General features: G+C 44.9%; 1 protein-coding gene across 1 annotated transcript in view; it reads right to left on the reverse strand.

Moving 5' to 3' along the window:
* Positions 1-13656, reverse strand: part of CAPN8 (calpain 8) — a 50753-nt gene extending 37097 nt beyond the window's left edge. The window contains exons 1-2 of the mRNA XM_026657670.1: positions 13640-13656; positions 6171-6417 (exon numbers count right to left, since the gene is read on the reverse strand). Of these exons, the coding sequence (XP_026513455.1) occupies positions 6171-6417; positions 13640-13656 (264 nt within the window). The remainder of the gene's footprint in view (positions 1-6170; positions 6418-13639) is intronic.
* Between the last annotated feature and the right edge of the window lie 2370 nt (positions 13657-16026).

Genomic DNA, 16026 nt, shown 5'->3' on the forward strand with positions numbered 1-16026 from the left:
ACAGGGTGGCCAGAGCGGAACAAAAAAAAAAGTGGCCGTGCCGCCCTAGGATTGGGCGGAATGCCGCCTCGAACAATCTGCCACCCCAAGCACCAGCTTGCTCAACTGGTGCCTGGAGCCGGCCCTGGTGATAAGCAGGGCTGGCCTTACCAGGAGGCGAACTGAGGCGGCCGCCTCAGGTGCCAGACTGTGGAGGGGTGCCACTAGGACCTAGAGTGTAGAAAATTGTGTCTGCTGCTGGTGCATATGTATTCTCTCTGCTCTAGATGCACAGAGATGGTGGAGTGCTGTGCTGGAGGAAGGAGGGCACAAGAGACATAACAGGCAGGCAGGAGAAAAGGTGAGCGGGAATAACAGAAAGCAGCAGGAGCTGCAGGGAGAGAGAGGAGGAGGAGCCTCTTATGTACCTCTCTAGCATCCCCAGGAGCCTGGACTGATTAACACCAGCTTCTCAGGGAGCTTCCTGTTTCCTGCTGCTTCCCTGAACCCACTTGAGGAGAACAGGCAGTTAACTGAAGTAGTAGGAGCCAGTTAGGCCCATAAAATGCTGATATCTTCCCTCACTCAGGCCCTGCTACCAGCCTGCTTATCTGTCCCCTTCAATTGAGTGTTGAGAGCCACTCTAGCTGGCACAGAACAGCAGTCATGAGTGAAAGAAGAAAACACCCCTCTGGGGCAGCATTCAGAAAAAGAAAGAAAGCAAAGGAAGCTTTTCTATCTAAGCAGGAAGGATCTCTCCTGAGATACATAGACACAAATGTTCACGGTGAGCCTTTCGGCCCCAGTGAGGATGTGAGTGGTGAGGAGATGCCTGATCTTCCAGTTAGTCAGAGTGCAGGTGACCTGGTAGCTACTGCAGCATCCATATCTCCATCTCAAATGGATGTAACCAGGCACATTCCTGAAGAAAAGTGTAGATCAGAGAAGAGTGTGGTGGAGGCGCAAGAAACAGCTGCTGCTGAGTTTAGTTCCTTAAGTCTAGATGATCCAGGACTGTGGACCCACTTGAGCAATAGCCTGAGGGACTTCCTTGTACTGCATGGGCCACAGCAAGTAAAAAACTTCATGTTCCCCAAAGACAATGAAAATAGAAGAAATAAAATCTTCCATCCAACACGTTACTGGTGTGAAATCCCCAATGGTGACAAAGTGGAGAGGCCATGGCTTATGTAGTCAAAAACCCAGAATGCTGCATACTGTTTTTGTTGCAAACTCTTCCAGTCTAATGTTCCAGCCACATTGGGTTCTACAGGAACAAAGGACTGGAAAAATCTGGCTAGAAATCTGGCATGCCATGAGAAGGCAGCAAATCACCAGAGAGCATTCCATAGGTGGAAAGAGCTTGAGATGAGACTAAGGTTAAAGGCCACCATAGATGATCAGCATCAAGAGAAGATTGCATCAGAGTCTCTTTACTGGCAAAATGTTTTGAAAAGGCTCACTGCCATTGTGAGAATGCTTGCTACCCAAAACCTAGCACTGCATAGCACTTCAGATCAGCTGTATGTGCCAAACAATGGAAACTTCCTTAAAATTGTGGAGCTGATGGCTGAGTTTGATGCTGTACTCCAGGAGCATCTAAGAAGAGTCACCACCCCAGAAATGTACACACACCACTACCTTGGAAAAACAATTCAAAATGAGATCACACAGTTACTGGCAACAAAAGTCAAACAGAAGATTGTGGCAGATCGAAGTCAGCAAGATATTACTCTGTTATTCTGGACTGCACACCTGACATCAGCCATACAGAACAAATGACTTTAATGGTGCGTTTTGTAACAACAACCGAACCTAGTGAAAATGTCCCTGCAATGGTAACTGTCAGAGAGCATTTTCTAGAATTTATTGACATTGTTGATACTACAGGAGCTGGTATGACAAATGTGCTTCTTAAAAAGCTGGAAGATATGGGAATTGCGATAGCTGACTTGAGAGGTCAGGGCTATGATAATATTGCCAACATGAGAGGAAAGAACAGAGGAGTGCAGACACGGATCCGAGAGTTAAACCCTCGAGCTTTTTTTGTCCCATGCAGTTCTCATTCATTGAACTTGGTGGTCAGTGATGTGGCATCAGCTTCTAGTGAGGCTGCTGAATTTTTTAATGTAATTCAAAGGATCTATGTATTTTTCTCTGCATCAACTCATCGATGGCAAATTTTGAAGCAACATCTGGGAACATCCTCTCTGACACTGAAACCACTGAATGCCACATGATGGGAAAGTCAAGTGGAGGCGATAAAGCCTATCGAACACCAAATTGGGAAGATAGATGATGCCATAGTTGCCATTATGGAGGATAATGCTATGACAGGAACTATCTGTGGGAGAACAGTGGCAGAGGGAAATTGACTCACCAGAAACATACATAACTTCAAATTTCTGTGTGGCTTAGTGTTGTGGCATGACATACTGTTTGAAATAAATGTTGTAAGCAAGAGACTCCAAGGTGTTGACCTTGATATATCTGGAACAATGGAACAACTGGACAAAGCAAAGTCATACCTACAGTCTTACCTGTCAGATGAGGGATTTCAAAACGTTCTGAAGAGTGCACAGAAGTGGGCAGAGGAACTTCACACTGAAACTATTTTCCCACCCATTCAAGAATACAAGAGTCACCGAAGAAGACGACATTTTGATTACGAGGCACGGGATAATCCCATAAGAGACCCCAAACAACAATTCAAAGTTGAATTCTTTAACCAGGTGCTAGATTGTGCAATACAGTCAGTTGAAGAACGTTTCATGCAGCTCAAGGAACACAGCAGTATATTTGGGATGTTGTATGATATTCCAAAACTCCTCACTATCCCTGAAGAAGACCTACACCAGCAATGCAGGGCACTAGAGACAGTGTTGACACACGATGACATGCGCGATATTGATGCGAGTGATTTAGGTGATGAACTGAAAGCCCTTTCAAGATACATTTCAGCAGGATCAACTCCAAAGGCTGTTCTGGACTATATGTGCACAAATAAGATGACCACCCTCTTTCTAAATGCTTTTTTTGCTCTGCACATAATTCTAACACTTCCTGTAACAGCTACCAGTGGACAATGCAGCTTCTCCAAGCTGAAGTTAATAAAAACACATCTACACTCCACAATGACACAGGAGAGGCTGGTCAGTCTTGCAACCATCTCAATAGAGCATGAGCTGGCCCAGACTGTGGACCTTCAGGAAGCAGTTCAAATCTTTGCAACCAAGAAGGCACAGAAAGCACCACTTAGATTATTCAAACAGATAAAAATGCCAGTGTTTACTATGCAGACAAGAAAAGTTACATTTGCTGTTCAGGCGTTTGAAAGTTAAGTGTTACTTAAAATTTTTGAACAAGGCATTTTAAGTTGTTAGTTCTCCTTTATTGGGGGTAGGTAGCAGAGCAGTACCATGAGAGGAGTAGAACAGGAAGAAGGCAGAATTGAGACCTTTCAAAGTTTTGGCCCAAGCGAGGGAGCATGGGGACGTCATTTGAGCTCCCTGCCTCAGATGCCAAAATGTTGTGGGCCGGCCCTGGTGATAAGCAGCATACAGAAGAGTTATTGGGATGTAGGTGTTAAGAGAGAAGCTGAGATTCTTTCCCAGTGGGAGCTGGGCCCTGTTGCCAGACAGCTTGCTTCAGAATACACATCTTTGGATGGTGGGGGAGCCAGGGTGGGCCTTATGATTTATGCTGCCCTAACAAGAGAGGTTCCCGCAACGCCTGAGAGGAGAACTAGTCCATGAGCTGGCTCTCCCTTTAATCCCGCTGCTGGAGAGGAAGGTGGGTCAGCTTGTGAGTCTAAGCTTGCATGAGATAAAGCTCTCTGAGGTGCTGCCTGCTTTGCTTATGCCTGCTTTTGGCCCATTGTCGAGCAACCTTCCCCGCCCCCCCCCCCCACAGTATCCTGTTCTCTGGGTGGGTAGGGTGTAGGAAGGGGGCTGGGGCACTGAGCAGCCCCCTCCCAACAGCCCACGTACAGCAGATCTCTGCTGCAGCAGCACCTGGTGGCAAAAGAGCCCAGCGTGACTCATTTTCAGTTAGGGTACGTCTACACTGCAATTAAAAACCCACGGAGGCCGGTGCCAGCTGACTTGGGCTTGCAGGGCTCAGCTAAGGGGCTGTTTAACTGCGGTGAGGATGTTCAGGCTTGGGCTGGAACCTGGGCTCTGCGAGGGGGGCAGGCCACAGGGCTCAGCCTCCAGCCTGAGCATCTACCCTACACCACAGTTAAACAGCCCCTTAGCTGAGCCCTGCGAGCCCGTCAGCTGGCACCAGCCTCAGCAGGTTTTTAATTGCAGTGTAGACATACGCTGCAATACCTGTCATTTCTGAATATATGCCAAGTGATTAGACAGTAAATGTCTTCCTAGGCATTGTCTACTTTCCTCCAATCAGTTTTATACAAACCTAGTGACAAAGCACAGAAAAAAGGCCTGTGATGGAAGGATATCTGTCCATAAAACGGAGATGCACTATGCACAGGGAGCAGGGGTGCATTTAGCACTGAGTGTTTGTTTCATGACTGGCCATTTTCCCAGCAGGAACTTACAGACTCTGAGTCACCACCACCCAGTTCAGACAAAATCAGGTGAAGGGTAATTCCATTCCCCCAGAATCCAGGGCAGAGCTTACAGCAAAAAAAAAAACAACCCTGCAGAATGGAGAATCCAGGGGGGAAATGAGCAGGACCTTTAAGCATGTTACTTCTCACTGAAGATTTCCATTCCTTTCAAAAGTCAGAGTCAGATCCTGGTCCCTTCTCAGGTGAACGAATAAATGGAGGGTTAGGATCCTTCACCACAACTTGGGGCGGGGCAAGTTGCTATAGCTGCCCTTGTGGTTGCTATAGCATCCTTGAGGCTGCAGTAGTGTTCTACACAGCCTCTCTGCACACCGCACAGTCCAGCAGAGCTTTGTAGATCGTCTATCACTCTGTCCCTCCCCCAGGTTCCCTTCCACCACTTTGCTGCAAGGTGCAGGGGATACAGAGTTCCTGCCCCTGCCCCGGCTGGCTTTGCACCATTCAGGGCTAGAGGATTTAGCCCTTCTATTAATCTTCAGTGTTAACCCTAAGGTAGTCCATGACCAGCTAACACGTTGGTCATCATGACTCTGTCTACGCTAGGCAGTGAGTGGTATTTAACACCATGTTAATTCAAACATGTGAGTTAAAATGTTTTCTCATCCAATGCCAAGATGTGTTTCCCTAGCACCCACGCACAAAGTATTCAAGTGCCAAATTAGGAGTCTGTCAAAAAATAAGGGGGGTAGGGTGGAGAATTGTAATAAAAAAATGTTATTTTAATGCAGTAAGTTTCAATTTTTCATTCATTTGAAAATTTTTGCAACACTTTTTATTTTGAAATTTTTCTTTTTGAATTTTTTCATCTTGGAGGTTCAGTTTTACAGTTTCACCGCCCCCACCCCCCTCCACACACACACATTCTTTTTTCCTTTTTACCAATTTTTCCTTTTATCACTGAAGGAAAAAAGGAGAGGGAAAGGGAGAGAAACAAGGGAAAAAAGGAAACCCAATAAACAAAAAACAAACAAAACAAGCCCAAACCCCTACATTTTTCATTTTCATCGACAACACTAATTTTTTCATGAAAAAGCCCATTTTTAAAAATTAAAATAAATTTCATTCAGAACATTTCAACCAGCTCTTCAAATTATGGTATTTTGGGGGTTGGAATTTTTAAAACTTTTATTTTAGTACAAGCCTAATTTTCCTGGAGTAATACTGGGAAACACATGACACCAGTAATAAGCTTTAACTGGTGACAAGTAATTCCCAGGAGGTTTGAAGGTTCCATTTGGATAAGCATCAAAAGTTCAGATGCTTTTCTCAATCGTACTGAAACCTCTCATATCTGCAGAGTGGTGCTGGAAATCTTATGAGAACAGGCTCTCCCTCAACATTTCTGGGGCTTCTCACATCCCAAAGGGCTTGAAGTTGGACAGCAGCCTTTTTTATGATACTCCATTACTTTCACTTCTGGTTAGAACCGGGGAGATGAGGAAAGGTGGCAAAGAATGAAAGGAAAGGATAATCTATGCCTTTTCTAGACTTCAAGAAAGTTCCAGCTCAGATTCAGTTTGGATTTTGGAGTGAAAGTTCAGGTTGAATCTTATTTGATCTGAATCTAGTAAAACATGTAATGATGAAGCTGTCTTACCGTGGGTCGCTTCCAGACAATACCCTGCGTTTTAGGGGAATACGGCCCCAAGTCCCTATAGCCCAGGGCAGAAGGACTGGCTGGGAATTCTTCATCCTTAAACAGAGTGCCAGACTGCAAGCACTGCTGCCTCAGAGCCTCATAATCCTGATTTAAATACTTCACTGCCTTCCCATTGGAGCCAAGCCCTTCTAATACAGCTCTCTCTTTGGACAACTTAGCTGCGACTCCTGCCATCACCGTTTGCCTCCAGGGGGTTGTTGTGTCAGGACAGGACAGCTCCTACCTTGTGAACAAGAGGGGATGAATATAAGTGAGTGACCAGGTGGGGTGGAGCGAGTGAACACATTACACAGTCCAGCACCTTTGGAGGGAGGAGGCACAATGCAAGTGCAAATATGTACTCAAGACAAGAGGAAGGAGAAGCTGGGAGGAGACAAAGAACCTGGTTTCATGACTCACTGTAGATTCTGGCTCTCATCTTCTCTATTTGTATAACAGCCTGGGAGTTCCCTCTCTCTATATATTTTAGCAGAGGGCAGGGAATAAGGGGGAAAGTGTTTTATACTAAAGATGGCTCCGAGCCACATAATTCAGATCAGTTCTGAGCCTTCATGGGTGCTTGGATCCAGGGGTTTTGTTCAACCTGTTATAGAGGACAGACCAGGATCACAGTTAGGATTCTGATACCCTGCTCCTCCTCCAAGGTCAGGGATGTTCAGCTCAGGGGAACATTATTAGAGAGATGGGTGCTAACCACAAAATCCAAGTCTGGATTTCCACCATCACCAAAGGATTGGGGTGCTCAGACCCAGGGTCTCACTCAGGGCCGGCTCTAGGATTTTTGCCGCCCAAAGCAAAAACAATTTTGGCCGCCCCCCCCCCCCCCCCGTTTTTTAATTACCCCACCCCGGCCCCGCCTCAACTCCGCCCCTTCCCCAAATCCCCAGCCCTGCCTCCTTCCCCCAGGCTCTCAAGCCTAGGAGGGAGGGAGGGGGAGAAGTGGCGCCCGCGCCGCGGCCACTCGGAGTCTCCCCCTCCCTCCCAGGTTTGAGAGCCTGGGAGGGAGGGCGAGTAGCGGCGCACAAATCAGCTGTTTCGCGCGCCGTGGTGCGCGAGCGGCAGCAGCGGAGGTGAGCTAGGGCGGCCAGGGCACATTTTTAGGGGCGGCATTCTGGCGCCGGCCATGCCGCCCCTAAAAATGTGCTGCCCCAAGCACCAGCTTGTTTTGCTGGTGCCTAGAGCCGGCCCTGGTCTCACTGAGGTTTACAGTGTTTTACGTTCAGAGAAATCTGCCTTAAGTGACATTTCAGGTCAGTTTGACCCAAGTTGAAACATTGTGGCTTGTTGAACTGAACCAAAAGATTTTATTTCGAGTCAGTTCAACTGCATCCCTCTAGATACTGCAGTGCTCCACGGCCCAATTCTCTGCTCTGGGGTGGGTTCCTTAGCCAAACTACATCTGCCATGATGCACTGTAGTCAGCTCTCTGACCAAGCCATCTGATGCACCATGGGAATCCATGACTGCAGGTGCATCATGGGAAATGCAGTCTGGCTGGGGAGTCCAGGCTGTAGGACAGAATGAGGGCAAGAGGCATCCAAACTACAACTCCATTAAGGCACCACAGCACCAGGTGCAGGTGCAGTTTAACGTCAAAATGATTCCAAGTGAATTGCTTTGATTTGGCTCAACAGATTGAAATGAAATATTTCAGTTCAGAAATGTTGAAACATTTTGCTTTGAATGAAAATTCAATCAACATATTTTGGAACTTTCCATTCTGTGAGGAATGTCAATATTTCTTTTTTCATCCTGAATCGGGGCAAAAACAGATGCTGAAATATCAGAAATTCTGATTTTCACTCAGCGCTAACTCTAAGAGAGCTCACTGTTAAATACTCTTCCTGATAATCAACATCAGATTTCCTTTGTTGCTTTCATCCCATTTCTCCTAATTGTGCCGTTCCAAATCATTCTGCTCCCTCCTTTGTGTTTACACCCACCAAATACTTGTAGACAAACAACCTGACTAGCTTTTAACAGGTTCCCTTATCTCAAAAAAGGTTTCCTCCCCTAGGAAAAATTCTTTGCCTTTTCAACCCTGCTGCCTAAACTTACTCATCTCTTCTGTAAACAGAGCCATTATTTACACAGGCCTGCACTGGTTACAAAGCAAACGGTGCTTGGGAAAGCCTGATCAATCAAAGAGAAGGCAGGAGGGTGAAGTTATATCCAGTGAGGACTAGCCTCCAAAAAGTTGCAGACATTGTACAGAGAGGAAGCTGTGCATAGGTCAGCTCCAATTGTATTGGAGGAACCAGAGCTACTACTTTCAAGCTCCAATCTCTGATTTAAAGGGAGACTGCCAAGCCAGGGATATTTGTTCATAAAGGCACTAATATTTTGCATGTATAAAGCATCTTATTTCCAAGAATCTCCAAAGCATCATACAAATGTTGGTTGACTACACTTCACAACAACCCTGTGAGATAAGTAAATGCTGTTATCCCTGGTTTACAGGTGGGGAAACTGAGGCACATAGCACTTAAGTGATTTACCCAGGTCACACAGTGAGTCAGTGGCAGAGCAGGGACAGAACCCTGGAGTACTCATTACTGGTCTGTCTTAGATTTGACCGGTAAGCACAAGACGCTGCCTCCCAAGACTCTCATTAATCTGTAGCTTGCTGTTTGTAACATGTAGGTAAGCGTATTTTACTGTGCCATACCTCCCAATATTTCCAATGGCTAAAGCATGCTGCAGCACCACTCAGGTTTGGCCTGTCGTCCCTCTCTGTCTGAAGGAGTAGAGGGGCCAAACCTGACGTGTCGTTGCAACCCTGTGTAGCAGGTCATAATGCCACTCGGTTTGGGGGCCCTCTCAAATAGGGGGCCCAGGGCAAACTGCACTTCAACCAGGACAGGAGGCTTTGGAGGGTCAAAGTGGGACAGTTCCATAAAACCTGGGACTGCTGGGAGGTCTGCTGTGCTGGGTATATCACTGCCCTGACTGGACAGAATGTCAAAGGACATTAGTCTCCCCACTTTCAGGGCACACCTTCTATTGGCACTAAATTAATTCACAAATGTGTTTCTAAAAAAAAAAAAATCACTGAATCTCATTAGAGCAACCCCGCTAAAAGCCAGAGACTGTGTTATCATAATTAGAGATGGGCGCAAATTAAATAGCAGTTCCCCCTGCCCTTAAGCTCTGGGGGAAGGAGGGGCTGGAGTCTGATTCTCAGTTTGCAGGTGGCCTTTCTCTGTGTAATGGATCACATCAAAACCCTGGCTCAGACACTTCAAAACGTGAAGGTGTTTAGAGTCCCAGCTCTGATCACAGTGCATGTCTTTCCTTCCCCTTTCCTTGGTATGCTGTGGGTATGTCTACACAGGACTCGTGCTGTGGTGCTAAAAACAACTGTGTAGGTGTTCCAGGTCAGGCTCTGAAGACTAGGGTGGGGGTAGGCTGCAGAGCCCAAGCTCCAGCCCGAGCTGCAACACCTACACAGCAGTTTTTAGTGCTGTAGTGCAAGCCTGAGGCTGCTGACCCGGGGTCTGAGACTCGCTGTTGTGGGCTGTGTGGACATAGCCTATGGTTCCCAAGCTGAGAACTTCCTCATACCCATTGTCTAAAGGCTATATAGATTCTCGTCTTACGTTCAGTTTTTGGGGGGTATTGGCAGCTCCTTGGTAGCTCCAGGCTACAAATCTCAACTGCACTGTTCATTGAAATGCAGTGTTCTCTGGGATGTGTGAATCATCATTTAGGTTGAGAGACTGTCATTTCCTATATGTTCTTTGGCGAGCAGGCAGCTCCACATATATTAACGTATGTCACTTATATTACGCCCTGTCTACATTGTAACTCCTACCAAGGTGGGGCACTCAGTTGTAAAGCCACAGCATGACTAAAAGATAGTTTGTTCCCACCTGCACTGCATGACTGAACTGTATTTTCCCCATCTCAGTGCATTACCATGTTGCAGTAGGTCCACCAATATCATTGTTTTTACCAGGTAGACAGGACCTTAAAGATGATCAGTTGCATGTTGCAAGCTCAGAAAGCAGAGCATTTTCTTCTGCTCCCTCCTCTGATCGAAGTGCTTGTTGTGATGTTATCTGCTCTTAAAGGGAAACACAGAATCCTGAACCCAGGAGCAGCAGGGCAGGTACATTTTCCAATTTTGTTTTTAAAAAGTATTGTAACAAACCCCTGGGATTTCCTGGTTGTGTGACCATACTGCACACCATGACCCCTTAGAACTTCATGGAGGCAGCAGGGATAGAACGCAGATCGTCCTACAGCCAAAAGCCCTCCCCCTACTGCTTCAACAAAAGGAGAATCTCTACAATCAATTATCAGTAGGGGTCTATGATACAGTTGAGCAGTTTTCATTCTGTTCAGTGGAGGAAAGTGATGCACATGCCCTCTAGCCAGTTCATTATGGTAAATATCCTAGAGTAATACCAGACTATACATGTAGATTTATAATTATAATTCAAAAAACCATCTACAGTATAAATCATTGAAACTTTTAATAGGAGAAAGAGCAACCTGACCATAGAGACACGATTTCCTATACCCAGTGCAGTGCTTTATGCAATTCTGACCATACCATGAGCATGCTAAGAGATGCTTTGGGCATGAACCGTTAGACTTCCTCACCTTTGCAGCAAATGATGAAGTTCATGACCTTACGCTCGCTGAAAAAATTCCTCATTGTGACACATTAACTGTATGTGAAATACAAACCACCACACTGAATTCTCATTGCCGGTCTAGGTTTAATGGACAGAAGATGGGAAATGTAAAGCTGAGACTGATTCATAGATTCATAGATTCTAGGACTGGAAGGGACCTCGAGAGGTCATCGAGTCCAGTCCCCTGCCCGCATGGCAGGACCAAATACTGTCTAGACCATCCCTGATAGACATTTATCTAACCTACTCTTAAAGGTGATGTTACACCTTGCCTCATGGCACTGCAGCAAGAAAGGGAACTGTAGTGTGACCTAAGCAGGGTGAGTTATTAACCATACATTTTCTCGTTGGTATCCCTTTGGTGTCCCTTTATTGCTTGGAATGATCAATTACTTTGTCCCAGACACAAACCTCCTGCACTTTCCACAATAACTGATTAGCAGGGAAACTGGTCAGGGGCTGGTTAAATGTGCCTGTCTCAACAAGTCAAATGGAAACACATTTGCAGGGGCCACTTGCCATCCTCTGAGGATTGCAGGATCAGGATTCCTCTGTTGCCTGCCCTCTTAGCCTTCAGGTCAGGGTCAGGCCAAAGGCTAAGTTCCATTGCCTGTTTCCCCTTTAACTCCCATTGCAGATCCCCCTGCAGACCCTGGTGATCTAAGGGGGATTGGGTCAGTGGGAACCAGGGGCTTCCCAAACCAGGACACCTCTCTAACTATTGTGCCCAAGGTCTGAGCACTTCTGCCATTGGGCACCTTCCGATTCAGTAAAGATGGGTCAGCTGATGTGGGCTATGTGGGGAAGAGGAATTGGTTATGGTTGTACCCGGAGTCACAGGATGAAATTAAGCAATAGTTAACTGAGCTGTATTTCAGGAAAACTTCCCACAGGAGATCTATAAGATAAGAATATAGTTTCCCAGGGCAGTGGTAAAAGCCTCACACCTATCTACCATACGGAATAATCCTTCATTGGCAGGGACCTAACTGACATGGGCGACCTAACTGTTTTGTTTCCTCAGGCTTCTGATTCTAGTAATAAATCCTAAATTTTGCACTTCTCCCTTTGCTGGATTGATCAGTGTCCGCACTGTCTACTGCCAGAGTAACATATGGAAAATGATACACAAGCACCACCTAGAGGCAACAAAGAGGATTAAAAAGAGATGATTACTTATTCCCATTCAGCAATGAACAAATCAAGTCAGTTACATCTCAGAGGGGAGGGGGTTTTCAGTGACCATCAGCATGCATAGAGCTGTCATAGGAACGGATTCCAGTGCGAGTTGCTGACTCTACCCTGGAGAAGAAGAGGCTGGCAGCTCAACCATTGTGTCCTCTGTTTAAATGGAAATTAATAGGTGTTCAGTCCCATTGTCAGAAACCCAGACACCTGGCAACCCTGAAATGATAGGGGGCAGTCCCTAGGCACTCTCTGGAGGCAGTGATTACACGGGAGCTGTTTTCACAATCTTGTGGGGCTCTGAGGGCTCATGGCCTCATGCCAGCCCTGTACATTCAGTGGTTGCTAGTGAGCTAATTCTTTACTCTTTGGGGATGTGTTTTGCTGGTTTTCACATGTGGCCAGATTAATCCCTGGGGTAACCCCGGTGACTCTCCCCCACAAAAACCTACTAGATAAGAGTGCTACAAAGTCAAAAGAAACTGAAGATGGATTGCAAGACTCATCATTAAACCCTGAGGGGGAAATTTTCAGAAGCCCCAAAGACATTTAGGAGCACAAAACACATTGACTTTCAATTGGACTTAGGCACCTAAATACCTTCTGTGCTTTCAAAAGTCCCCCCCCCCCATCCCCAGCCTTGTGGGAAAACTAGTCTTACAAAATACTTAATCGCTGGTCTCCAGATATCATCACATGGAAAAATGACATACAGATTGAGAGCAATAGTAATATCAATTTAATAATGGATATATCTAGAGCTGGTCAAAACATTTTCACTAAAAATGGCTTTTAAGATGTGGGGGGAAATGCAATGATTTTTGCGTAATCATATTATATCACTCAAAATTGTCCAGTTTTTCATCAAAGTAAAAAAAAATTGCTTTGAATCAGTTTTGTAGGGATTTTTTTCTTTTTTGTCCCTCCTCTTTTTAGGGGGGGGGGGGGAGTGATAGAAAGGAGGGAATAAACTATACCAGGAAACAAAAATAATGGTTTCAGCCAACATTTTAAAAACTCTATGAGCCATTTAGAATGAAATTAAAATTGTTTAATTTTCTTTTTAATTTTTTTTTAATTAATTGCCATTTTCCAACCAGTTCTAGATACATCCTTTACATGGGAGATTTAATTGCAGCAAAATTGCTAGTGTGTAACACTGCTCTCTACTGGAGGAAATCAGAGCAGCTTATCAGTGGTGATGGCCCTATAGTGAAAAGAAATTCTTTTATTTTGACCAGTAGGGACCAGGAAAACATGAGATCTATCTCACTATTACTGCAGAGTTCTGAGTGGCCCATACTAAGCAGCACAGGAAGAACCATGAAGTTCCTAAATAGTCCTGAGTATGGCTCTGAAAGTTTTTTTCCATTGCAATCTATGATGATCCAATATATTTTCCATAGCGAGGTATGAGGGAGTGTACCTGAAGATGCCATTGAACCAGTGAGGTTTTATTCCATGGAAATCCAAAAAAATGGTGTCCATTTCTTAGACCTGGCCGGGGAGGAAGATGGCTCACTTGCACCAGTAGCACTCATCTCCTGGTTGCAATTATGTGACAGGCTGAAGTTCCACACCACATCTTGGCTCATACCCAATACTGACAGTACAATGGCATTACAATGCAGTAGTGAAGTGCGAAGAAGGGCTGCACTTTTAAAGATGACATACCTAATGCTACCAACTCTTGCAATTTTGTTGCTAGTCTTGCAGTTTTGGCCAATATCTGCATCCGCGCATATGTGTTTGAGAGACTGAGGGGCTGACTGCCTTGTAGTGATCAAAACACTTTCTCCCCCAGTAAAACTGATCCTAACGTCGAGAGGTGTTTGTAAACTGAGTACAAAATGGCTGCCATGTGCCCCAATACTGCTGTCTAAAGGGCTTTAGGGGGCTGTAGAAGATGGTTGAACAGGCTGTATGTAGAATTCTATGTGCCACAGCTGCCGAATGGAATCAGAAAGGTCTACACAAAACTCAGTTCCATTTCATCGTTGCCTTTTTGCTGAAAATCACACAGTGCTGATTTGTGGCAGCTATACACAGCTTTACCACTAAGCGGAGCCACACAAATATTTTTAAAAGCAGTCATAACAATTACATCCTACGTTGCAGATGAGCCACGTTACAGCGTAGTTAAATTCTAGGCTAGCCGGAGGTCATCTCATTTTACCATCCTCATTAAGCAGATGAACTTCTTGCACCAGTGATTGATTATTTAAATAGGCCTAGTCTTTCACAAGCTAGTTGTTCAAATAGTTCAGTGCTGCCTAGTGAACAAGTTTGTGGACCTAAACCTGCCTTTAATACTGTGCCATGTACCTGTGATGTCTCACTGGACCGTGTGTGTACTTATGCAGCTGTCAACATGGAATTGAATATTGTCATTTAAGAACACGGCAGCATATGTCTGGCCCTATGTTTTGTGAGACTTTATGCAAATTAACGTTAGCAGATCCTCTTCCAGTACCCCCATCATGTCTGTCTCGTTTCTCCCACACCTCAGCATCCTGTTTAAAATACAGTGACCCTCCTAATTGTGAGGCTCTGTGGCTTCTAGTCACCTCCTGGGAAACCAGGAGAGAAAGCTGAACCTTTTGAAGCTAAGTCGGGAAGGAGAGTTAAGAAATTCAGTAAGTGGCCTGACAGAGTCAGCTGAGATCACAGAAAAGAAATCAGGAGGCTGACCAGCTGGATACAAGCTCAGGACCCTGAGAGAGAAGGTCTCTTGTGTGGCCTACAGTTGCTTCTGCTGCAGTGGCATGTGACTTCAAGGAATTTGAATTTGCTGTTTGATAGAACATGTTCAGATGCAAAGAAGGTTTGTTCCTTCATCGGGTCAATTTTTCTACAGCATTTAACTGTGCTTGCCACAAAACAACAGCAAACGCCACTGGAGAACCCAGCAGTGAGCCTCTTTAGGATTTTGGCTCAGGTGCTGTCCTCATATTTGACTGAATACACACACATACTTTGAGTCAAAGGCAAGCCAGCCACATTCTGGTGTCTGACTTATAACAAAGGTTGTGAAGGCTTCCTCTGATATAAAGTGTTTAATGAATGCATAATGTATGCCACATTTTCCCATTTGGTAGTAGTTACGGCTTACATTGTCTTAAGTGAAGGATAAATGTATATGGAGTATACTTCTTAGTATAGTAGAGACATTTGAATTCTAGAAGATACAAAGCATCACCAGATGCACAGAGTGATGCCCTAGGGCCACAATATTAAAAATAAACTTTTTCTCATATTTTTCAAGAAAACCACCCTGCAATATTTCATTAGTAGTATAAATGAGGTATTTTATGATCCTTTGCATCATTACTGCTTGAAAATAATTTTTATCTGATCAGATAGTTCTGAATAGGTCCTTAGTAGATACATGTCTTGGGATGCTAAGTTTTAAAGAAAGTCCATCTCTTCAAATATAAGCCAGATGATCACTGAACACAGAACATGGATGCAACACAGAATGTTAAAGTGCGTTCAGTGCACAAAATATTAATACTCTTCACTGGAAAGTGAACTGTGATTGGCTTCAAATAATCCCTGACTCAGACAGAAAAATATGTAACAAATGGTTTTAATTTCCCCTCAGGACAAAACAATATTACATTGGCAGCAATTGGCATATTAGCATGCAGTTCAAATGAAGAAACTGCCTAAATATGTGTCAACTACTTATGCTAAACAATCTGTTCCATCTTGTATTTAGCTGTGACACTGAGTAAGTTTCCCAGACCTGAAGAAGAGTTCTGTGTAGCTCGAAAGCTTGTCTTTGTCACCAACAGAAGTTGGTCCAATAAAAGATATTACCTCACCCACCTTCTCTTGCTAGTACAGGTACAGTCATAGCATGTGTTTGGCAGGGAATTAGCAGAATGCAGGTTAGAAGCACAAAGGAGAATGGATAGATTAATAAAAACAATCACAGTGGTAGATCTTGTTCAGCCACCAAG

Source organism: Terrapene carolina, unplaced genomic scaffold (genome assembly GCF_002925995.2).
Source record: "Terrapene carolina triunguis isolate 2854851 unplaced genomic scaffold, T_m_triunguis-2.0 Scaffold262, whole genome shotgun sequence".
In the NCBI taxonomy this organism is placed as follows: domain Eukaryota; kingdom Metazoa; phylum Chordata; order Testudines; family Emydidae; genus Terrapene; species Terrapene triunguis.